Source organism: Suncus etruscus, chromosome 6, assembly GCF_024139225.1.
Source record: "Suncus etruscus isolate mSunEtr1 chromosome 6, mSunEtr1.pri.cur, whole genome shotgun sequence".
In the NCBI taxonomy this organism is placed as follows: domain Eukaryota; kingdom Metazoa; phylum Chordata; class Mammalia; order Eulipotyphla; family Soricidae; genus Suncus; species Suncus etruscus.
This window is the reverse complement of record NC_064853.1, coordinates 79,421,774-79,446,793: the sequence shown is the minus strand read 5'-3', so window position 1 is coordinate 79,446,793 and position 25,020 is coordinate 79,421,774. Positions and strand designations below refer to the sequence as shown.

At 39.0% G+C, this 25,020-nt stretch overlaps 1 protein-coding gene across 2 annotated transcripts in view; it reads left to right on the top strand.

Moving 5' to 3' along the window:
• BTBD3 (BTB domain containing 3) overlaps positions 1 to 24,506 on the top strand; it is a 35,387-nt gene extending 10,881 nt beyond the window's left edge. Inside the window, exons 2-5 of one of the 2 annotated variants that reach the window (XM_049775674.1) lie at positions 15,226 to 15,511; positions 15,999 to 16,089; positions 16,667 to 16,785; positions 20,033 to 24,506. In XM_049775674.1, coding sequence (XP_049631631.1) covers positions 15,369 to 15,511; positions 15,999 to 16,089; positions 16,667 to 16,785; positions 20,033 to 21,065 — 1,386 coding nt within the window. In that variant the 5' untranslated portion in view covers positions 15,226 to 15,368 and the 3' untranslated portion in view covers positions 21,066 to 24,506. Of the gene's footprint in view, positions 1 to 14,836; positions 15,512 to 15,998; positions 16,090 to 16,666; positions 16,786 to 20,032 lie in introns of those variants that run through there. The other variant, XM_049775673.1, reaches the window with a different exon arrangement.
• The last annotated feature ends 514 nt before the right edge of the window (positions 24,507 to 25,020 follow it).

The following is a 25,020-nucleotide window of genomic DNA, read 5'->3' as shown; positions in this document are numbered from 1 at the left end:
ACCAGAATCACTATATGCCTACTTTCCATTTCACCACAGAATTTTAAAAAGATGTGTATGTAAGATCGAGGTTTAATCAAAGTGATTTTTACACTTTGCTATCCCACAAATTTCCCATGAACATCATTGATACAGCCAAATACAATTGTTAATGTATTCACCCAGGCTGTTCAACTTCTATACTAAAGCCCTCAACCTCCCGGGTGTGTGTGGGGGCAAATGGGAAGAAGTAAGGATTATCCCTTCAAGAAATATTCCCTTTGGCTGCTAAGGGTCCAGGTCATGACCAGGTGAGTTGGGAATCAATAGCTTCCAGACCTTATCTTTTGAGGCTTCTGAAGAAAAACCTTATCTTTTTGTTGAATGAAAGCAGGTAGTTTCTACCATGAAGGCTTTAGGCATTGTGTTGTCCCAACCTAAAGCTAGTGGGAGGTTGTGAAGGGTTTCCTTCTTTCCAGATTTGAAAGTAAGCCTCCTCCCACCTGTAAGATGAACACTTTTCATACTATCTATACCTAGTAGCATCTGTTAATATATATTTATGTATTACTTAATTTCTTTATCCAACACATCATTCAAACTTTTTCTTTATAAAAATGTTTATAGGGACTAGAGTGATAGCATCACAAATAGGGTATTTGCCTTTTACATGGTTGACCCGGGTTTGATCCCCAGTATCCCAGGTATTATGAGTGCAGAGCCAGGAGTAACCCCTAAGCACTGCTGGTTGTACCCCTCAAAAAAACCCCAAATGTTTACAATATCAACACAATTAATGGTTCAAAATCATTACCAGCAGCAAAAGTTTCCTTTCCCAAACATAACAAGCCCAGCAAAAGAATTGGCCCAGCCATAGCTAGGTTGAACAGTTGTTAAGCTTTTATTAACCATCTCCATTGATCTTAATCCAATATTTTAAGAGACTGTATAAGCACATTAACAGAAGTTAAAGGTTTTTCCTTTTTCAACTTCTGGTATTTCTTAATAAATTATAACCTAACTATGCACACATACTTTTTTGGCTTGTGGTCCCAACTGCTCTGGAGCAATTGGAAATTTGATATTCCCCTTCCCAAACAGCCTGGCTTGTTTGCTGGGTGGGTGTGACTTTCTAGCCATGTATACACAAGCCTGTTTTAGTACTTTGTTTGAAGATTGGGTGTGTCTACTGTAGTGGAAGTTCATCCGTTCAATATTAAGCACAGACAAAACACATTTCAAAGCCATATATAAAAGTCATTTTAATTATCCTTTTTTTTTTTATTTTAATCATATGACTACTTTCCTCCTTTCATGTGAATTGCTGAGAATTTATTATCCTTTCCAGTTCATTAAAGCACTAGAATTCTCTTCTGGTTCTATAAGTTAATATTTCAGGCTGCAAATTGAGATCAGTTGATAAATACAGTTTGCTCCTGGTAACTGAGATATTGCGCCTGGTTAACCCAACCCTTCTCTTTGAATATGTGAATATCTATATTACATTACTTTTTAGACTAATAACAAAGCACAGCTTTGCTTTGAGCACTTGTGAGAACTTGTGTTTCAAACTTGTGTTTCAGCTGTAGTATTTTCAGTTGGACTAGCTGTAAGATGAATGTGATACTGTAAAAACCACATTTATGCCTGGACATGTTCAGGGAGCCTCGGGACACATTTTAAAGCTGTCTGCCTCAGTTGTTTACCAGTGTTGCCTGTATAAATCTGCATCTCAGAAAGCTGAAAGGTAGGACATTGCCTTAGTTTCAGGCAGTTTTCGGTACTCCACAAATGCAGTCTAGATGTAATGATTGAAAGCCAGCTGTGGATGTGGGATTGTGAGCTCTTACTCAGAGATACAAAGCTGTAGACGTGACAAAATCCAGTCTAATCAGAAGGCCTAAGACAAGACAGGATGTGAGGCAAAGCTACTTGGAATCTGGGAATTCCGAGAAACCTTCTTGTCTTCAGGTCTTTTGGGACTCTTGAGAAAGATCTGTAAACTTCTATTAGGTAGATTTATAGGGCAGAAAGGACAGTGAGGATGGTAGGAAGTGATGGACTTTGCAGTCAAGAATAATCTTATGTCTAAAGTGCATAGCTGGAAAGGACACCTTATAGAGAGAGAGCTCTGAGCCAGGAGTTGGAGATTCAGAGGTGTTTATTTTATTTAACACACTATTTTCTTTGAGCAAGAAAGAAAGGTAAAGCAAGTTGTTTTTACTCTTCTTACTATAGAGATACTTAGACTATGTTCCTGGTTTCTGATAAAACAGGGGTAACCATTTTCAGTTCTTATTTTTAAGAACTTATTTATTTTTAAGACTTATTTTTAAGTCTTCTGGTTACTTGGAACAATTATATTATAATCAACTATGTAATGCATGTTTTTAAAAAATAAAGTTATATATATATTTAAGAAGAGTGGGGCATAGCAGTTGATTCAAGAGTTGCCCACAAGCCACTTAATAACTAACCTCTTTTCATCTCTTTTTCTGTACTGCATTTTGCGTTTTTTTTTCTTTTGGATTTTTGGGCCCAGGGGTTACTCCTGACTATGTGCTCAGAAATCGCATCTGGCATATGGGATGCTGGGGATTGAACCCAGGTCTGTCCTGTGTCAGCTGTGTGCAAGGCAAACACCCTACTGCTGCACCATAGTTCCAGCCCCCTGAATTTTGCTTTAAGACAGAATTACCTGACAGAAAGAAGTACTAATATCAACCATAGGGTACCACAAAACATCTAAAGTGCAATATTGACATACAGAAATCCTTTGGGCCTCAGTAAATTGGGGTCAGCCTTGTTAAAGACTCACTGCCCCATCATCACTAATCGTCCGTCCATTAGTAAAAACTATGAATCTTCTATGATGAGTCCATGTAGCTGTTGACTATGGGGGAAAATGTTATTTTTATTTATTTATTTATTTATTTATTTATTTATTTATTTTTGTCTTGCATTGTTGGAAGAACAAAACAAACCACATTAAGGTCCTTAACGTTTGAGTTGACACTTTTGGAAATATATTTTGAAATGAATGCTTTTGAATCTGCTTACTACTGAAAAAACAACTTGAAAATACTGCCTGGCTATTGTTATGTGATACAGAATCGGGGAAACAATTTAGAATTAATTTGAAACATTTTAATGAATATGTTCTTGACATTTTTAGCATTATTTTATGATCTACTTATATACATTCTCATTTCAAAGAGGTATATAAATTTGATATAAATTATTAACTTTATAATAATTCTATATAGATTATTATTAACTCTTCATTTAAAATTATTTGCTTAATATATTGTTACTTTTTTAGTTTCAAAGGCCTAATTTGTTCTGACTTATGCACTCAAACTAATTATAGAACCCTCTTGATTTTTATAATTATAAAATCATAAGATATGGATGCCAAAAGGAAGTGCTTTCTCAGAGACAAATTATTTTCTTGAGCAAATGTAGAGAGTGTTCGAATGCTACTTGGTGAGGATTTAAAGTTATGCCAAGATTTACAGCACATTACCTTGATATTGTGTCCTTTACATCAGTCAGAAGGAATAGTACATCTATTAGCTAATATAGCATAGAACATTTTCAATTTGTATTTAGAGCAGATTTTACTTTGCATTTTTGCCAAAGGCTGTTTTAGATAATAATCCTTTGTCTAGAAGCTTTGGATACAACTTGTATATTTAGCATAGTATTTTTGGTATTCAGACTAGAATGTGTGTGCCTTTTTCATTTTCTTTTTTTTTACTCCTGAAATTTGTTATAATTGAATGGGAAGGTGCCTTGTACTTTCACCTGTTTGTGTTTTGGCCAAACACAATTGTCCCAGTGTAGTGGATGTTTTATCTCAACTCCTGTATTGTCTGCTTTTAAAACCACTATATTTTATTCTAGTCACATATGTTGTAGAAATGAAGGAAGACATTTCATTAAGAATTAATTGAAGAGCTTGTGGGTTATGTAATATGCTAGTCAAAATGTAAAATTGGTAACTATTTCTTGTGGTTTTGCTAAAATAAGAAATGAAAGCTTTGCATTTCTCACTTTTCCATCCTGCTTTAAACAATCCTGCTCTATTCATTTTGTGGTGATAAATATTTCAAATCTAAGATTATTTCTATTATTACATTGGATATAAGGAGAGGTAGTAAATTGCAGGCTGGGAGAGTAAATTGCAGAATCATTTCTAAAGGCATAGCATACATTTAGGTGACTTGTCAATAGTAATCTTTTTGATTTTCAAGATTTTCTTTGAGAATAGTTTTTGGGGAAATTGGTTTATGACATGTGACCCACTAATGGAGACTAGACCGGTTGTTTGAAGATTTGATTTTTTTTTATTTGTTTTGGTTTGAGTTATTTTAGACACACCTAGTGCTCAAAGGTTACTCCTGGCACTATGCTCAAAAGTCACTCTTGGCAGGCTCAGCGGATTATATGGATGCCAAGGATTGAACCCAGGTTGGCCTCATGCAAGGCAAACACCCTACCTGCTGTGCTATTGCTGCGATCCTTTTATTTATTTATTTTATCTATTCATGTACTCATTGAGATAGGTAACAGAAATCCTTCTCTTAGTAATCTTAGAAGCAAAGGTAGACCTTGGGCTTTAATTATATAATTATGAATATATATATTTATCAGTTGTTTCTAATAGACTCTATTAAATAGAGCATTATTATTTTATTAAATGACTAAAATAAAATAACTATTCTAAATATAAAAATATGTAAGTGGTTTTCTTTTGTTTTTATTTTTGTTTTTGGGTCACACCTGAAATGCTCAGGGTTTACTCCTGGCTCTGTACTCAGAAGTCATTCCTGGCAGGCTCAGGGGACCATATGGATGATGGAATTTGAACCAGTTTCCGTTCTGTGTTGGCCATGTGCAAGGCAAACACCTTAATGCAGTGCTATTGCTCCAGCCCCATGAAAGTAAGTTTTATTTTGCCTTAAAAATACATTTTGTCCCTAAAGCACAGCCCTAGAGAAACACAGCCCTAGGATAAAGCCATGGTAGTGACTATATAAAGTTATTCCAGTAGGAAGAAATCCCTCTTTTGAATTAGAAGCTACCTTCTTAGAATTGACCTTTGACATCCAATTTTACTTTTATTTAGAGAAATCTATATTAAGTATCTAAGGCATATGAATAATGGAAAAGCTCTAATATGTTTCTTCCTCTGAAATTACATTTCAGTATAGTTCTCCTTGAAATTGTAATTCCTAAGATAATTAATTTTAGGTTTAAAATAAGTATAACATTTTCTATGTTGATATGTCAAAGTTTTATATGTTCATACGTTAAATATGCTTAACATAAAGTAAGTTCTTTTTTATGAAATTTCTTTAAAATACTACGGAAGAGGGGCCGGGAAGGTGGCGCTAGAGGTAAGGTGTCTGCCTTACAAGCGCTAGCCAAGGAACGGACCACGGTTCGATCCCCAGGCGTCCCATATGGTCCCCCCAAGCCAGGGGCGATTTCTGAGCACATAGCCAGGAGTAACCCCTGAGCGTCAAATGGGTGTGGCCCAAAAACCAAAAAAAAAAAAAAATACGACGGAAGAGTTTCGAGAGATAGTACAGTGTAAGTAAGGGACATGGTTTCCAATCAAAAGACCTGATCTCTGACATTCCGTATGAACCCCTGACCACTGCCAAGAGTAATTCCTGAGTACAGAGCCAGGAGTAAGCCCTGTGTACAGATGAGTGTGGTCCAAACGTAAACGTGAAATAAAGGAAAGAAAATTAATGCCTGAGTTAATAGGCTTTTTCTAGCTTTATGTACTTTATTTTATGTATTTTATATACTTTATTTCCTTTATGCACCTGTGTAGTTGTGTGCTGTGAGAAAATATTCAAGTACAGTCATTATATTAATACTGGAATTCTTATCACTCCTGGAAATGGAAATTCTCATTTTAAAATCTCCATCTAAACTTTCTACTGTACCATTGGTTGTCAAAATATCAGTCTCAATCATTCCAATCAATGTAATTCTGCCAGATTTTTTTTTGTTTGTGGGGGTTTTGGGCTCACATTCGGAGGTGCTCAAGGGTTTACTCCTGGCTCTGCACTCAAAAACAGCTCCTGGTAGGCACGGGGGACCATATGGGATGCTGGGATTTGAACCACATTCTATCCTGGGTCGGCTGCATACAAGGCAAATGCCCTCCGCTGTGCTATCTCTCCGGCCCCCATCTGCCAGAATTTTGATTCATTTTGAGCCAGCAGTTTGATATAAGGCTCCTTTATTTATATACTTATCTGTATTTTACTTATTTTTCCTGTCAGTAAGCTATCAGAAGTTGTAAAACAGTCCATTATTTTATGTACCAACCAGAAAAGGGAGAAAAACAGCTTTTAGTCAGACTTCCGTGGGATGCCATCAATTATAGGATGTAACATAATTTTAGAAATAGTAAAATGTGTGTGTGGGAAGAACCAGTCTTACCAGCCATAACATAATAGTGTGTACATCTATATATTTACATACATATAGTTGTAACTAACTGTTAGAACTAATGATCATAATAACATGTAAAGAGAAATGTTAATAAGTTTGGCTAAGCATTATGCAGATACTTAAATCCTACAAATCTAGAATTGGAAAAGATATTATGTAGATAGTACATCATATATGATGAAATATGTGATATAATATTGGTTATATAAATATATCAACACTTGATTTCCTTGTTAACTTAAATATCTTCAAAGTTATCAAGAGGGGCAGGAGTGATAGTGCAGCAGAAAGGATTCTTGGCTTACACTTGCCAACTGGAGTTCAATCCTGGCCCCCATATGGTCCACTGAACCCACCAAGGAGTGCTCCCTGAGCTTAGTGCCAGTAAGCCTGCCTTAAACAACACACAGCAAAATATTTACACTCTAATCCAATCACATCATTGCTTTAAATAGCTATTGTTAGAGTTTCTCATGATCTATTTTATATATTGATTTTCAGTAGCACCCATTTCACCTATGCTAGGGAATGATTCAAGATTTAATGCTCTGTTTAGTTGCCATATATGAAAGTTTAGGGCCAGAGATTTAGCTCAGTTGTTATCCTCCATGAGCATGTCCTGGGTTTGGCCATTGGCACCAACAATGTATCCGAGTTTTTAAAAAGAGTTTTTCTGTGTTTAGAACATCGGCACATTGTACTCTTTGAGGAGTCCTGCCCTCTCCCTTCCATTTAAAGTTAGCTGGAATTCTGGTTGAAAGGAGATAATGTAGTAGTGCAACTACTCTTGAAGTTATGTCTTTGTTTCTTCTTAAATGCTGGTTTTAAGGCCACAACCAGCTTTATCTAGGGCTTACTCCTGGCTCTGTGCTAGTGCCCTATGGCATGCCCCAGATTTAAACCTGGCCAGCCACATAAAAGCATACCCATCACACTGTCCGTGCACTCAAGCTTCTGAGAATTTATGTCTTGAAAAAATTCTGATTTCAGATATAAAAATTCTGATTTCAGTTATTTTTTGTTTCTGAGATTCAAGGTGGGTCATAGCAAAGAAAGGCCAACTTGAGTTGCCAAAGGAGCTGTCATTGGGTGGGTAGATGGATGGGATGCATCTAATGCTCTCCCAGGAGTCAGGTCATAGCTGGGTATCTATTTGCCAAGAAAGGGCTTCTTGAAGTTCCAAAGTGCAGTGTGGGTTTCTGGGGTTGATTGCGGGCAGGGGCAGGGGCAGGGGTCTGATCACAGTGCACACCTCAAATAATGATTATCCAGCCTCATCTGTAAGATCCACAGCCAGGGAACTTGCTTGACCAGTGGAGCAAATGCAGTTGGGATGAAATATCAGTAGTGGAAAGAGTTGATGATGACAGAGCCAAATGAATGTGGGGCTTTTTGTATTGTTTGAGATTGTATCACAGATGTTTTCTGATTTGCTTCAGTTGCAACTGATAGTGAAAGTTTACTTCTGCTGTTGTTTTCATCTCTTATCAAAGTGTTCTCACAAATGTATAATCTCGCTTTTATAACAAACCTGAGAAGTCTGGATTAGAGATGATTGCCCCATTTAGCAGATGGGGAAATTGATTAAGTACCTAACATCAAGGTCGCCTGTTAATGGCTCTCCCTTTACTTACAGTGCCACGTGACCTGACCTTGACTTCATATTTATTTACAAATTGAGAAAACATATAGTTTAACAGCAACTGTTGTATGTCTTTTTTACTTCCCAAAAGACCTGTGTATTTTGCTCTGTATCAAGTGTGTGTGTGTGTGTCTGTATCTGTGTGTGTGTGAGAGAATCTCTCTCCTTTATCCTGTGTCCTCCTGTTATTTTTTGATTTAACTTATCTAAATAATACTGTTTCACTCAGCTAAACCAGAAACAACAAAAGTATTCCATCGTGACATAACACTTTCTTCCTTTACATTCTAGCTATAATCTTTGCAAGTGATATATATTTCTACAATCTTTTCTACCTTGTATAAACCTTAGTTAAACTCACTATTTACCAAAGCTGTTTAAGTGACATATATAATAACTCGAACTACAAGTCCAGACAGGCTGGAAATTCAGAGTTAGAATAGTTGAACAAAAGTTGCCAGCTTTGTGAGTTGTTAACTTACAATTGCTGCTTTTCTAATCTGCATTTGACTTGGAGAGCCTCTTCTCTTTATGAACTTTCTGTGCATCTTTTTATTTGGGGGGGGGTTGGGGGCTACACCTGATGATGCTCAGGGGTTACTCCTGGCTATGTGCTCAGAAATTGCTCCTGGCTTGGGGGACCATATGGGACTCCAAAAATCGAACCAAGGTCCGTCCTGGATCAGGACGTGTGCAAGGCAAGTGCCCTACTTCTATGCTACCACTCCAGCCCAAGGATCTTATATATTTATTACTTAGATATTTTTCTCCATTTGTGCCTGTTCATCATTCATCACTGTTGTCTTCAGGAGGTGAAATATACACATATGTATATATGAATATATACACATATACACTCTCAGTTTTTGTTAGGCTACACTTTATTTTACCTAAAACAAAGATCATCCCTTGTTTCTTTGTATGCTTGTTTACAACTTGGATTTACCCCCAAACAGAGATTGTCTTACTCATAAACCTGGGTTGGATCTGGCTCAGGATAGCTTGAGCTATCTGTCCTTACACTGTCCTTATTGCCCCACCCAGGGATGGTATCTGTACTCAACGTAAATGGCAATTCTGGCAGGCAAATGGGTGAAAATATGAGATAGAAGACTGCCAGACTACATGTTTCATCCTCAGCCTGCTCTGATTATTTCATGCGCAATCCTAATTCCGACTTTTTCATCTGGGGTTGGAGATACGGTGTGTGGAGTGATTTTATACATTTTCATCTTTGTAAACTTTGCACTCTGTTTTAAAGTAAATTAGAAATAGGAAGAGAAAGAATAATGTAAGGCTGTTGGTTAACCACTGTGGGTGAAAATGAGAGTGAATTGGAACAGAAAATTAATAGGTAGTGAAGGAAATCTACCTTTTTAAGCTGGCTGTTACTCCACTGTTTAACTGGGCTCATTCCCCCACCCCTTTAAATCCAAATCCCTTAATCTTCTGAACCTAATTGCATTGTCACTGGGACCATGTTGCATTAAATAAAGTCTGAAGTCCTTTTTAGTTGCAAATTTCATTCATGTCTCCAAATGATGAAATCTACAGCTAAATAAAAGAATGGCTATCTTCAGTGAAGGCAAAGGAATAACCTAAATGAATTTAATTCTGTTGATTAGGAATTGATTGAAAAATAGATGACTGGACTTGGATGAAATTGTAAAAGTGATCAAAAAACCACTATTAGCTAAATTAACCTTGCTCCCCTGTTAGGTGTGTACCAAGCACCTATCCACTCCAGGATCAACATGTTGTAATTCGAAAAGTACTTTCATAAATTATTGATGGGTTCTTGACCAGTCTCATTAAGGTACATTAGCCATATCCCTTACCAGACCTAAATTTCAGGAAATGTATAGGGTTGTAATGAATTCTAATTGAAACAGCTCTGGTGAGGTTTGCAAGAATATCTGGGTGGTATCCTTAAAATCACTGTACAGCCCCTTGAGTGATGTTTCTGAATGGCATAGTTAGTGGTGTTTTATTTTAACAGTGCTTAATTTTAAGGAAAGAAAGATGCTTTAATTTATGTTTAATATTCAAATAATGAAAGCAGGGAACAAAGTGATGTGAATGTTAGACTTTCATAGTAATACATAGTGTTCTGCTTAGCTTCGTAGAAAATTAAATTCACACTACTAAGCTTGAAATCACTTTGAGTAGTACTTCTTGGGTTCCATTGAGAAAATGCAGCTTTGCTTTTTTCCTCACCCGGTGATCTCTAGGCCGATATCCTATTGAAAAAGATATGGGATACATGCTGGGCATAGGGGTGGAGGGAGGATAGCACTGGTGGTGGGAATGCCTCTCATTCATTGTCACTATGCATCATAAATGATGCAGTGAAAAATTTGTAATGCACTTTGGTCACAATAAAAATTTAAAGAGAAAAAGAAAATAAAAGGAAAAAGAATCATGGAATGTCCAATTTAATGGTTTAAAAGTAACTGATATGGGTGTTTCTGTATCTCTGGTCATGAAATTCACATAATGAAACAAGAATAGCATTTAGAGGAAAAGAAAAATGAAGAAATAGAGCATACCACAAAGAGAGCAGGAGAAACCTGGAAGTGGGTCCCTCTAAAGTGACAAGTCTCCAAGAAGATGGGGAACTTGCTACCTTGCTAGAAGTGTCCCATGCTAAAAATCAGGATAACCTATGATATAGAGCTACCCAGCAATGATGGAGCCAGTGGTTACCATATGCATGTGTCTCAGGTTCACCCCCATTGGAGTATCAGAGCACTATCTTTATGAACCCCAATCCAAGAACAAGATGGGTGCCTCCTGTTTCCTATCTCTCAGACCTGCATGGATTTCCTTTGCTGCCTTTCCTTTGAAGAGTGTTCCCCTTGTCTTTGTCTGTCTCTGTACTCTTTTTCCCCAGTGTAGTAAGGGACAGACCAGGACCACAGCAGCTCTCCGAGGCCCATCACAATAGTATGTTGAAAGTAGATTTTGTTTTGTGAACTTTTCAAATGTTTGTATGTGTTTATATGAACTGAGTCAGAATACAAGATGTCTTATTGTGAACTGAGGCTAAATTTAAGAAACTCTAATGAAACTATTTTGTAGCTGAGGAAAGGCTAAATAGATGACCTTTAGAGACTAAATAAAGAATTTTTCAACACCTACCTCCCCCCCACCAAAAACAACAACGACAAGGAAAAACCTTCTTTTAGTGGTCAAACCAATCCAGATGACTTGATAACCAGTTTCACTGTACAAGGGTGCTAAACTTTTGAAATGAAATTCTGGAGTATTTAATTTTAAAATATTAAGTGATTCTGCTTGGTATTTTCTTCATTCTTTATTTTATAATGGCCAAAATATCTGTCAATATATTTAAATAATATGGATTTGAACTTCTTTTCCTGCCAACTGACAGTTTTCAGAGAGTGGGACCTCTCTTGGCTGCCTACATACCTGAATCCCAGAATTTTTGCAATTAAGGCCTAATTAGAAGACTTTCACGAAGAACGAGGTACACTATTAAGTTGTATGGACATACAACCGTATGAGATTATGTTTGATTTCGCTTTTCATTTCCTTGGTCATGCAATGCAAAAATTGGCACTAGGAGTTAGAGGAAGAGCCTCAGGACCCCGGTGACAGTCCTAGTTCTTCATAAGAAATTTTCCATGCGTGAATGTCAGGCATATATGTACAAAGTCTGGTTGGGATGCAGGTTCTGATTCTGTATTTCTGCCACACTCCCAGGTGATGCTGTAGTTATTCCTTGGACCACTTTTAGTAGTGAGAACTTGTATTACCTGCTTTATTACCACAGTAAAATAATGTAGCTCTCAAACAAGCCTTCTATTATCTTGAGATATTTGACCTTTCCATGCTTTTGAAATTGGCTGCAGAAATAAAGTAAAATATTATGTTGTTGTGATTGTGTTGCTAAGCAGTGATGCTTACCCGTCTTCCTTCCCATGGTGTATGTATGCTGCCCCTCTGTGCAACAATACTATGTTACAGCACTGCCTTATGTAAGCTAGGATTTTCTTGCTTTCCTCCAAACCATGATATTCTGCATAGGAGCAGCTTTTAATTTTAAGAGTGCAATTTTTTGTATTAAATTATTTTCTTCCTTAACCTGCCATGTACAGTTTTGGTTGATTAATATGTTTGGACTTGGGGATCACATTGGCTGCAAAGGGCTACTCCCAGCACATTGCTACTCGATTTCTCCTTCTGGTGCTCTGGTCACCACACATTCACAGAGATAAGACTCGGGTCTCTGGCATATACGTCATGTATCCTGTCTCTGAGCTGTCTCTTCTTTTATGTGCAGTCTTGACGTTGTTTCAGAAATGATCTCAATGCCATTTTAAACAAAACAAAGCAAAAGTTTCTTGGTCAAGAGTGTTCACTTGTATTAAAATAAAGTCTTCTCATTCTTGTGACTGCCCTGTATGTTTTTTCTTTAATTTGTATTACTGCCAATGATTATACTCATCTCATTTCTCTTTCTATTCTAATTGATGACTTTTGATCCAAAGAGCTGTACACTAGCTAGATTTGTTAGAAATATATCTGGGATATATCCTCCTTAGAAGTACCTCCTTATCTTAGGCCTTTTACTTGGAGAAGCACAGGGTGGCTTGAGAAGAGAGAAATCTATTGTTTATAACCATATTCTAAGTGGTCAGCTCAAATATTAGAACCCCTTTGTTTCCTAATTGTTTTCTAATTCTTCTTTTTTTTTTTCTTTTTGAGGAGGGATATGGGTGGGGTGTGCAGAGCTGGTTGTGCTGGAGGATTATCTCCTGATACTCAGCTCAAGGATTACTCTTGGTGGGGCTCTGGAGACTGGAGATTAAAGCTGGGTAGGCTGCGGTAAGGCAGGTGCCCTACTTGTACCATTTCTCGAACCCCCTCTCTGTGTGTCTTTTTAAAAGCTTAACTTGGATATGTCTAATAGTGTGTTAAAAGTGAGTGAAGATTATTTGGTAGTATATTTATAGTTGTATTTGTGCCGCTTAAATTGGAGAAGTCTAATAGGGTGTTAAAGTGAGTTTGAAGATTATTTAGAAGTGCATCGTGCATCTATAGCTGTGTACTGTCACAGCATTGTGAAGGGGACCGATTGTTGTAATAAAAAGGCACAGTGTCCACCGGCCCGTCATATCAGGAGCTTTGTAAATAGTTTATGGGCCTCGTGTGTATGCTCTATATGCTGGAAAACTTGATTTGATCTTCTAGCACTCTCAAAACTGAGAGATCTCTGAGCACCGTACCAGGAGTTGCCAAAAAAAAAATGATCATTCCAGTAAAGAGGCTCTTCCTAGTGTTTTGGAGAACTCAAGAGTTTAAAGTATTGATTTTTTTCTGGGGTATTGTCATTAATAGTTTATTAGTTAAAATAACAATCATCCCTCCTGTTTAGTTAGCACACACTCTGTCAGGCTTGCCTTATTCAGATAAATGTTATGCAACAAGTAAGGGTTGGTGTAGTCTTGAAGGTTGTGTTAGATGGGGGTGAGGGAAGAGGATAACTTGCTGCACTTGGAACAGATGAGAATAATCCAAATAAATGGGGGATGAGATTAAATTTCCTCATTAGTTGCACTTTAGAAATAAATAAGCATGTCTGCAACTTGGAGCAGGTGTTTTTAGTTTTTCTTAACAAGGCTAGAAATGGTTGGAGGCTCCACATACGTGAAAATGACATGGTTTATTTTCCTCAAAACAGAGAGAACCGTTTGCATTTTAACTAGGCAGCATCATAATATTTGTCATTTTGAACAGCCCAATTAAATGGGTTTTATGCTAGAAATTGTGAGTTGTGATCTTTAAACTTACAATAAGGTATAATGTAGCCTTAGCATTAAGGTTGGATTTTAGAATTTTGAGTAGTGGCCCACCTGACTTTCTGGTTTTTAGTTTTCGTAGCCATTTAAACACTGATTACTGGTCACTTGTCTCATTTGAATCTTAATTTTTATGTCTAGAATTAATCTTACGTGTTGGTGCAGCCTAGTCTAATTAATATTAATAATTCTGTCTTCTACAGAAACTAGAAAACATTAGGAGGTAAAGTGAACATATGACCTCATCTCTGATTTTACACTAGACTATTAGAACTTGCGTTCAAACAGACTGTAAAAAGAAAAAGAGCAAGAGCATTTTTTTCCCATTAAACTGGAATAAATGTGTTTAGTATGGTTGGGCTATTCATAACCCCGTTTAGCAGGTAGAATGGAGGATTTTGTTTGCAGTATTTGAAAACATAAATGCTGGTGGGATCAAGCTTTTATGAGAAATTTAGAGTCGATATGAGTTCATCACCTTTGTTAATCCCAGTTGCTTGTTTAACCGAGGGGGGGGGGGGTGTGAGGACTAGAGAGAAACATCATGAACAGAGCAAAGTCTGGGCATATAGACGGATCTTTTCCTGTTTTTAGAGCCATTTCCCGAGTTGTTGATGGTAATTGAATATACAGTAGCAGACAGGCGAATGTGCGCGCTGTTCCTTTAACATCAGAACTCTGCACGTTACAATAGGTGTCACTGTTTGGCTGGGTCCGATCCTGATTGGTGACTTCAGCTATTGGCTCAGAGCACTGGCTGGCTGCCTCCTCTGCAGGGCTGTAATACCTACTCCCTCCGCTCCCTCCTTTTCACCACACAACTTCAGCCGGCTGAGCGAGAGAGCGACAGAGCTAGGGAGCGGGCAGAAGCGCCCTTTCAGCTCCTCTTGCTTCCCTATTTCAGAGAAGGAGCGCTGCAGCTTTCTCAATGCCTGTCATCCTCGCTCGAGGTAGCCTTTGGAGGTGATCTAGGACACTGGGTTCTTTTTCTGAACTGCTCAAAGAATCCGAAATCATGATGGAGATGTATTTAACAGATCCTGTACTGGATAAAACTTAAAAGCCAGTTTCTGTTCATCATAGTAAAAAAGGTCACCTTGCCCAGCTTGGGGGGAAAAAAAAAAACAACAAGCCAACTCTCAGCTTGTGCTACTGTCTGCTCACAGCTTAGTTCATGCTAGCCTTTTGTCCTTTCTGTTCCTGCCGATTGGGGACATCTGATTTTAAGGAGAAATACTGTACTCATGGTAGATGAGCAGGAGAAGAACATGAAATGTCTCACCTTCTTCTTGATGCTTCCAGAGACGGTCAAGAACAGGTCTAAGAAAAGCTCGAAGAAAACAACTCCCAGCAGTAGTAGCAGTAATAGCAACAGCAACAGCAACAGCAAGTTACCCCCAGTGTGTTATGAAATAATTACCTTAAAGACTAAAAAGAAGAAGAAGATGGCTGCTGATATATTTCCCCGGAAGAAACCTGCCAACTCCAGCAACACCACCGTCCAGCAGTACCACCAGCAAAATCTCAGTAATAACAACCTCATCCCTGCTCCCAACTGGCAAGGACTTTATCCCACCATCAGAGAAAGGTAAGCACTGGGCCAGCTTATTTACATGACAAGTTTTCCTGTGTTTCAAGTCTTTACATTTGTCCAACCTGGAATGTATTTGAACAAAAGTCTTTTTTCTTCTCCTCCCCCCACCCCCAGAAAACTTTATTGGTCATGGAAAACTGCCTTGTATCTTATCTTTTTGAAAAACAGGACAGCTGTTTTCCTCTTAGATTAAAAAAAAAATGTTTTTGCAAGCTGGAGCATTTTAAGTGACAGGGCTGTGGATGATATAGCCTAGGGAAAAGTTTGCATAACTTTTCTTCCTTTTTATCTTTAGTTAAATCCCAGGTGTTTGCAGTGATCACAAACACAACTCTTGAGTTGGAACCTTTAGTTATCGTTATACCCTGAAGTTATTATTAAACTGTTGCTTAGCTTGCAAGTCTTGTGCGTATTTTCTGTGTCGGGAGGGTGGTATTGAGACATTGGATGCAATGGGTTAATGAATTGCCTCTGTTTGTAGAAATGCGGTGATGTTCAATAATGATTTGATGGCAGATGTGCATTTTGTGGTCGGCCCACCAGGCGGGACTCAGCGGTTGCCAGGACACAAAGTAAGCAACAGCTGCATTACCAGGTTCATACTCAGATGCATGAAAGGGGACCCTCCTGGGCAGCCTGGATCATGGTGTACACGGCTTGCTGATGGCATGCAATGCATGTTTCATGGAGTCACTAAGAAAGCACACCCTCTCTGAAGGGCTTTGGCAATACTTCATTTTTTACCCCCTTTTTCTTTGTTTTCCTCTACCCTGCTTTAGATCCTACAAAAGCATGCCCTTTTATCTCTCAGGTTCTGGGAAGTTGGGACAGGTTAGTCAAGTCATATGTGGTCTGACTGATCCTGGAAATCAGTTAGATAAGCTTTACTTTTTATTTCTTTATTTCGTAATGAGGAATTTGTGTGTTAATCTGTTAAAGCCTTGAGATAATTAGCCTAGGTTGGCTTGTGGGAACATCTGCCTTGTGCTTTCATGGCAAGTGACGCCAGACCTTTTTCCAAAGAGTTGGTTTTGGTACCCATGTCCAGTAAATCTGATTGCTTCGTTGTTGTTGTTTTTTTTTCCTGAATTGATTTGCTGAAAATGCTTTTTATTTAGTGTGTGAAATAAGATTTTCTTTTCTCCACAGTATGTTTTAGCTGTTGGGAGTTCTGTGTTTCATGCAATGTTTTATGGAGAACTTGCAGAGGACAAGGATGAGATTCGGATACCAGATGTTGAACCAGCTGCTTTTCTCGCTATGCTAAAGTAAGCATCATGCAGATATGTGGGGATCTTTGTTTATACTGTATTAATACTGTTTAAGTTTCACAGTGAAATACAAGTTTTGAGTAAGAGAACAGAAAGCCTCTAATGAAGGAAGAGGGTGCTGCTTACCTTATAAATGTTTCCGAGGAAGACTGCTCTGTTCCTTTCTGGAGCAAACAGTTGAAATGATGAGGGATTTAGAATTACACCCACACCGTAGCATGCGAATAGGAGGCAAAAAGCACTGTGATTTGCTTTTTAAGTTACCAATTCAAAGAAAAACTTTCTGGTTTAGACATTAATGAAGTATGCTTATTGTGAATAAGTCTTTCAAATATATTTTTTCTTTACAAAAAGAAACAATGTTATGAAATGTTTATGTTTTATAGCAGTTTTTGCCTGTTAGCAACTGTAAAAGTTCTCAGTTAAAAGCAAGTGATTTTGTACACATATACATTTATGTACACAGTTATGTAAAATATTGTTATTTTTTCTCTCTTAAGAATAAGCATATGGAGGGGGGTCGTGGGGAGGGGGAAAAAAGAATAAGCATTTGATGGTAAACATTTTTGAAAGATGCGTTTTTTTTGTAGTTTTGTTTGGATGTACAGAGAAGAATGAATTCATAATATAATAATTTTGTCTGGCTGTATAGAGAAGGATAAATTGGTAAATAAAAATGTAAAGACATGTGTTTAGTCTTGAAAATGATTTTTTATCTTGGGAATCTTTCTGAATCTAGTATATGTTAACCAGATAGAGAGTTCTGCTCTGTTGACATGTTCTACCATATCATTGAAATTCAGTGTCATTTGTAATAGGGAAGTACATTATTTTTGTTAATCATTATTCTAGTATAGCCAAAGTATATTATCATTCAGGTTTCTCAGTTGCTGAATGGATTTCAGTGCACTGTAATAAATAAAGTATTTGTTGAGGGGAGGGGGAATCAGTTTAAATACTCAATTCAACAAGTTGGACAATAATCCTATAAATGATTAAAATGTCGATGAGTGTTATCTCATTACTGGCTGCCTACTGAACAAATACATACTGCAGCTAGTTTGGAAATGTAAATATTTAATAATTTGTGTTAAAGTTTTGAGATCTAATTGCTGCTGACTATGGCTTTTACTGTGAGAGATAAGGGAGATTAAAGGCAAGAGACTAAGTGACCTACAAAATATGAACCCATGGTCCACTTTTAACCATTTTCTGACCAGGGTTATTTTAGAGTCACATGCAGAAAAACCAGTAAAGGACTTTGTTATTTTTCCTATAATTTGTCGGCTTTGTATACTTGACATTGTTATTTGCTGCAGAATCCTAACCCTGGCTCAGTGATTCAGTCACACTACAGTTAAGGGCTGTATCCTATTCATTATTTATGCACAGTTAGGAAACAGGCATCACAATTAGCTATCTTTTACCTAAGACCTCAGTCATTTGATGCATCATTTGACAAGTATCTTTTCTCAAACATGTTTTTCCTAGAATAGCTTTTAATACAGCTTTTGACATTAAACACAAAGTGGTCAGAATCAGGAATGTCGCAAGGTGCCTTTTCTGTTGTGCTAGGGCTGACCTGTGCCGCATTGCCATTCAGGACTACAGAAACCAGGCTGTCTGTAATCTTGTTCTATGGGTGAGCAGCCAGTATTCCTAGAAAGGGGTTGTCTAGAGAAAGGGAACACTGCTTGCTGGACACTTCTGGTCTAGGAATCACCAAGTGCTGAGTGTGCTCCAGAATTTCCCAAGGTCCTGGTTCTGTGGTCAGAGAATGACCCAGCTAGCTGTAGGTATTTTTTCAGGCCATTTTGCCAGTGGTGGTTGGCTTGGAGCCTGTCAGAGAAGAGAAAGGATTTCCTGAAAGCAAAAATAAAAGTACCGTTTTAGATTAGGTTTTTTTTTTTTCCTCCAAAAATTGCCCTTCTCGCCATTGTAAATTTCTGGTTACATGACTTACACAGGGAAACAACAGTACAAACATGATTTAAGTTTGATCCACTTATTTTTTCACCTATTTTTAGTTCTTATTATCTATTAGGTTGACAACCATAGAAACCTAAAAAGAACAGGTAATTTCTCACTTGCCACACTATTTTTGGACTTTTTGCCATCATCAAACATGAGAATGTGTACTACCTCCTAAAAATATGACATTTCACAGGAGCATGCACTAGTGCATATTTAGGTGTGCTTTGTCTTTTGATTAGATATGTCAAGAGATAATTTTATTTATCTTTTATTTTGTTGGTTTGTTTTTTTGGGCCACAAGAGATAATTTTATTTATCTTTTATTTTGTTGGTTTGTTTTTTTGGGCCACACCCATTTGATATTCAGGGGTTACTCCTCGATAAGCACTCAGAAATTGCCCCTGGCTTGGGGGAACCATATGGGACGCCTGGGGATCGAACCGTGGTCCTTCCTTGGCTAGCATTTGCAAGGCAGACACCTTACCTCTAGCGCTACCTCACCAGCCCCAATTTTAGTCATCTTAATATAAGTATATAAAGTATAATTAATACTCTTTAATTCTAAAGGTAGAAAAATGTTTAGGGTTAAGAATTCCTTTTTAGGCTTTTATTTTCTTTTTCCCTAAAGCTTGTGTTGGCTTCAGTGTAAGTGAGCATCTATATCTGAAAATCCAGTAAGCTTGGAACTATTTCAAAGTACCTAATGTAATATAAAGTTTATTTTTTTTTTAGGAAATGTCCAAGTCAAACTTAGTTAAAAAGCATAACGCTTTAATCATTGTTAGCATTACAGTATTAAAAGGCATGTGTTTGTAAGTCTTGGTATGGTAATACAAACCAGTCACCAGTAGAGGAGGAGGAAGGGAAAGGAATAGATCAGAGGTGACATAGTGACTGGGTTCTTTGAGGATGGTTGAGTATGGTAATTTTTCATATTGATATATTAATACTTTAAAACTATCTTAACTATAATTCTTTTTTTAAATGGCATTTCTTTATGTATGTACAGAAAAAATTGAAGTAAAACTATCTTCTAAGACAGGGAGGTTTTGATTAAATATAAGATAGATAATAAATTTTCCACCAATCTTAAACCTTCCTTCCTTCCTTCCTTCCTTCCTTCCTTCCTTCCTTCCTTCCTTCCTTCCTTCCTTCCTTCCTTCCTTCCTTCCTTCCTGTTTTCCTTCCTTTCTTCCTCCCTCCCTCCTTTTCTTCCTTCCTCCTTTCCTCCCAGACAGTTGTATTGAGCTATGCACTTGCTTTCCTTCAGGTACATCTACTGCGACGAGATCGACCTGGCCGCTGACACAGTGCTGGCCACTCTCTATGCCGCCAAGAAGTACATCGTGCCGCACCTGGCCCGGGCGTGCGTCACCTTCCTGGAGACCAGCCTGAGTGCCAAGAACGCGTGCGTGCTGCTTTCGCAGAGCTGCCTTTTCGAGGAGCCCGACCTGACCCAGCGCTGTTGGGAGGTGATCGACGCCCAGGCCGAGTTGGCGCTGCGGTCCGAGGGCTTCTGCGACATTGACTTCCAGACCCTGGAGAGTATACTGCGCCGGGAGACCCTCAATGCCAAAGAGATCGTGGTTTTCGAGGCGGCCCTCAACTGGGCCGAGGTGGAGTGCCAGCGCCAGGACCTGGCCCTGAGCATCGAGAACAAGCGCAGGGTGCTGGGCAAGGCGCTCTACCTGATTCGGATCCCCACCATGGCCCTGGACGACTTTGCCAACGGTGCGGCTCAGTCCGGGGTGTTGACCCTCAATGAGACCAATGACATCTTCCTCTGGTACACGGCTGCCAAGAAGCCTGAGCTTCAGTTCGTCAGCCAGGCCCGCAAAGGCCTGGTGCCCCAGCGCTGCCACCGCTTCCAGTCCTGCGCCTACCGCAGCAACCAGTGGCGCTACCGGGGCCGCTGCGACAGCATCCAGTTCGCCGTGGACAAGAGGGTTTTTGTGGCCGGCTTTGGCCTCTATGGCTCCAGCTGTGGCTCTGCCGAGTACAGCGCCAAGATCGAGCTCAAGCGCCAGGGCGTGGTGCTAGGCCAGACCCTGAGCAAGTACTTCTCGGACGGCTCCAGCAGCACCTTCCCGGTGTGGTTCGAGCACCCAGTGCAAATCGAGCCCGACACTTTCTACACAGCCAGCGTCGTCCTGGATGGCAACGAGCTCAGTTACTTCGGCCAGGAGGGCATGACGGAGGTGCAGTGTGGCAAAGTGACTGTCCAGTTCCAGTGTTCTTCAGACAGCACCAATGGCACCGGGGTGCAAGGGGGACAGATCCCTGAGCTCATCTTCTACGCCTGAACAGCATTGGCAAGCACTCCGGTGCACTGTGGTCAAGTGACCATTCAGTCCCAGTGTGCCTCAGGCAACCCCAATGGTACCGGGTTGCAGGGGGACCAGATCTCTGAGCACAGTGAGCACCCAAGTGCACATCTGGGCCATCCTCTGTGGATATTTTGCTCTTCTGCAGACAGGTGACCAGCTCGGGGAATTGTGATGGAGGAGGCTGTACTGGTTTCTCGTTCTCGTCCAGCTTTGCGTGATGTACAGGCCAAAATGCACCGTTCAGCTTTGAGCTATGTGCTTCGAAGAGCCAAACTTCTCATGAAGGTCTTATGGGTTTTAGGGTATGTCCATATACCTGGTGAGAATTTGGGGCTCTTTGCTCGCTGCCCATCCCTCGCAAGCCACCTTACAAAAGTTTTCCTTATCGTTTTTTAAGAATTTTGGGGGGGATCACTTTGAATTTCCTTTAGGGCTTTATTTTGACAAATAAAAGTAAATAGCCTAAGATATTGATGACAAGAGTTATTTTTGAACAGAACCCTCCCCCTCCCACCAAAACAAAGCAAAACAGACAAACCTCAGTGTACAATTTTGAAAGAAGTGTCACGTCATTGTCAGTATGATTTATAAAGTAGGCTCTGATCATGCTCCACTCCAGTTTCCTTTGAAATACTTCCTTTATGGACAGTGCTTTTTTTCTTTAAATCCTGACTTCGTAAGATTGTCATATATTAAGCATGGCAAAGTGTCCGTGTTGACTTCGGCTACAAGATTTATGTATGTTCTTTGAGTTTAAAAGACCAAGTACTACTGTACAGGCACTTGTCTTAGAAGTAACTAAGTTATAAACTTCTAGTGTTGATAGGGAAACTGGTGTGTTCCTGTTAATTTAAAAATAATTTAAAAGAGAGGCCTAAAAATACCCTACCCTACAATTTAATTTATGTAACATTAGAATTATCGTTTGAAAAGTCAAAGATTTCTCTGGACTTAGCTTCTGTTCCCCACTTGCTTGTTATCCTGTCACTCTGTATAGAACTTCATATTCCTTTTTTTTCCATTCAGAGGACCAAACATTTTTTAGAATAAAGGAGGAGCTGTTAGTTTTGTAGCAATCGATGTTAAGGTAATGAGAGTTTTATTTGTTGATTAAAAAAAAACTGAAATATTCTTCATCTACTTGGACCGCATTCTATCTTTCTCAGTTCATTGTAGTTCTGTCTTGTTCCTCGACTGCTAGAGTCTGGCCTCTGGCCATCCTCAAGTGCCAATATATGCCTGCAGGGTTTTTAAAAAATGGTCTGGAGCAATACACTTGATCATGCATAATATTTCTGCATCTGCATCACATCCAGCTCTCACATTTGTTTATGAATAATGCAAATAAAGGAGGGAAAATCTCCCCGAAACATTCTCCTTCAGTGATGGCTTGTGACCGATTAGTGCCCGTAGTCCTGGTAGTGTGCACTGTGTCCACTTCCAGTTGCAGCGTCTGTGTGTTCTGGGCAGCTTCTCTGCTCAGTGCAACCCTGAGATGGCTCCCCTGCCACCAGAGTGTGGTCTCTGGCCACCTCCTTCTCCTGTTCTATAAGCCACGGATGGTTTGTGTGTAGCAGGAGTTAGTCTGTGGTGGGTGTGTGTGTGTGTGTGTGCACTCACGCACATGCAAGTGTTTGCCAACTCAGGACCTGTCTCCTCCCTGCCTGGCTAGTGAGAGGTGGGACAGGAAATGTTCCCCCTTGCTGGCCTCAGCAAGGCCCTAGTGAGTGACTGGCCTGTATTTCCGGGCCACTTTTCCCCTGAAGACACAGGCTTCTTGCCTATGGCCAGTTGCCCTGATGGAGGAGAACACTGGATTATGGGAAATGTTTTGTTTTTCTATTTGTTGTTTTTTTTGTTGTTCTTTTTTTTTTTTTTTTTTGGCCACACCCGGCAGTGCTCAGGGGCTACTCCTGGCTCTGTACTCAGGAATCACTCCTGATTGGCTCGGGAGACCATTTGAGATGTCACGCATCGAACCCGGTTGGCTGTGTGTAAGCTAAGTGCCCTCCCTCCTCACTGTGCTATCACTTTGGCTCCCAATGGGGATTTTTTTATTTGTTTCGGACCACACATGGCGGTGCTCAGGGGGTTACTCCTGGCTATGCACTCTGGCTTCATTCCCGCTGGGGACCATATGGAATGCCAGGGATGGAACCTGGGTCAGCCATGTGCAAGGCAATTGCTCTCTCTGCTGTGCTGTCTCTCTGGCCCCAGGGAAATGTTTGAATCACCTTTGCCATTATTTATGTCTGTTAATGTAAATGAAAAGCTGTTATTGGTCACTGTAGGTGTCTCCCAGGACAACTTTTCAAGATTATCTCGTAATTCTTATTTTAATTGCTTTTATTATTAGGGAGATTGCAGATAGTTTTGGCAAAGCATCAATGAAAGAAGAAAGGTATATTTTCCACTGGGAAGAATTATATGATTTCGTTTTAAATTATGGTTAAACATTTCAGTAGTTCATAGCTATTGTGAAAATTGGTAGCCAATAGTCTTGCATTGAAGGCACTCATTTTCATGCCAGAGGAGAAGAAATTTTATTTAGCACTATTTTCTCAGATCAGATTGTTGAGAGGGAGTGTGGCAACTTCAAGTGAATATTGTTCGGTCAGTAACAGACACTCACTGTTAATTGCTCCTGTCACAAGCTGCCCTCCATGATGCTAGAGGAACAGGTAAAAACCACCTGGAGAGCTGTGCACTGAGTGCAGAAGAACTTAATTTTATGTTATTTACTATTTTTAAACAAAAAAAAAAAAGACGACCACCACTTGATTAGCTAGACAAAACATATGAGTGAAATCTGCAAATTGCATTTAAAATAAAACCATTTTTAAAAGTATAAACCTATCTCCCCTCTGCATTTTCAGCAACATAGAGTCAAGTCTTAAAATGTGCTTGCTTTATTTTCTCTGGTAATTTCAGATTTTGTAGCTTTGAAAATCATTGTTCTGTTAAGCAGGCAACTCAACTCCAGTGTATAAATGCAACTTTATTAAGCAAAATGCTCTGTAGATGCTTTTCCCAATATATCTGGCAGTTTGTTGTTGTTCATCTGGGGAAAATGGGGAATTAGGCTAGTAATTCTAATGTAACATTCTTTGAGTATACCTTAATATAGTATTTAAGTAAATGGTCTAATTTCTACATAATTATTGCACTGAACTGTCTTTTGTTTTGTTTTTTAAAGATTGAATAAGTCAGCTAATTCAAGACACGAGCTACTTGTGTATCAGAGTGCTTGAATTTAGTAGCTTACAACATTATTTATGAAGGAAAAATATATAAATATGAAGTACCTCATGTTGAATGTTATTGTACTGTATTTTTAATGTAACAGTGCAGATCTTGTTAGACACATGAATGTGTATAATCCTGTTAAATGCAAATAAAAATAAATCTGGTTCATAATTTGTTTTTCTTAGAATTGTTTGTTTTGGTCCTAAAAGTAATAAAAACTTTCTTCTGGCACTTTTTGTGCAGCTCCAGTTTGTAAAGGAGTTTTTGCAACTCCACCACAAAGATGGTTTCACTGGAGTGTTTGTTTGATGTTGGGCTACTAAAAAGGTAAAATTTTGAGGCTACAGTAAGAGTACAACGAGTAGGATATTTGCCTTGTACACAGCAATCCAAATTCTATCCCAGCACTCCCTATTGTCTCCCGAGTCTGCCAGAGTAAGCCCTGAGCACAAGCCAGGAGTAAGCCCTGAACACCACCAGGTGTGGCCTCCTTCTGCCCCCAAAAGGTAAAAATCTGAAGCCAATAAACCCACAAGAGAACTAAAACAATATGCATATCAATTGTTTTATTCAAAGCCTGGCTCTTCAATTAATGAAGATTAATGGGTACACTTCCAGTCAGTCCTTTGTGGAATTCTGCTTGGCTCACATTTGGATGCCTTGATTGTTTGAATGTCTCTGGATC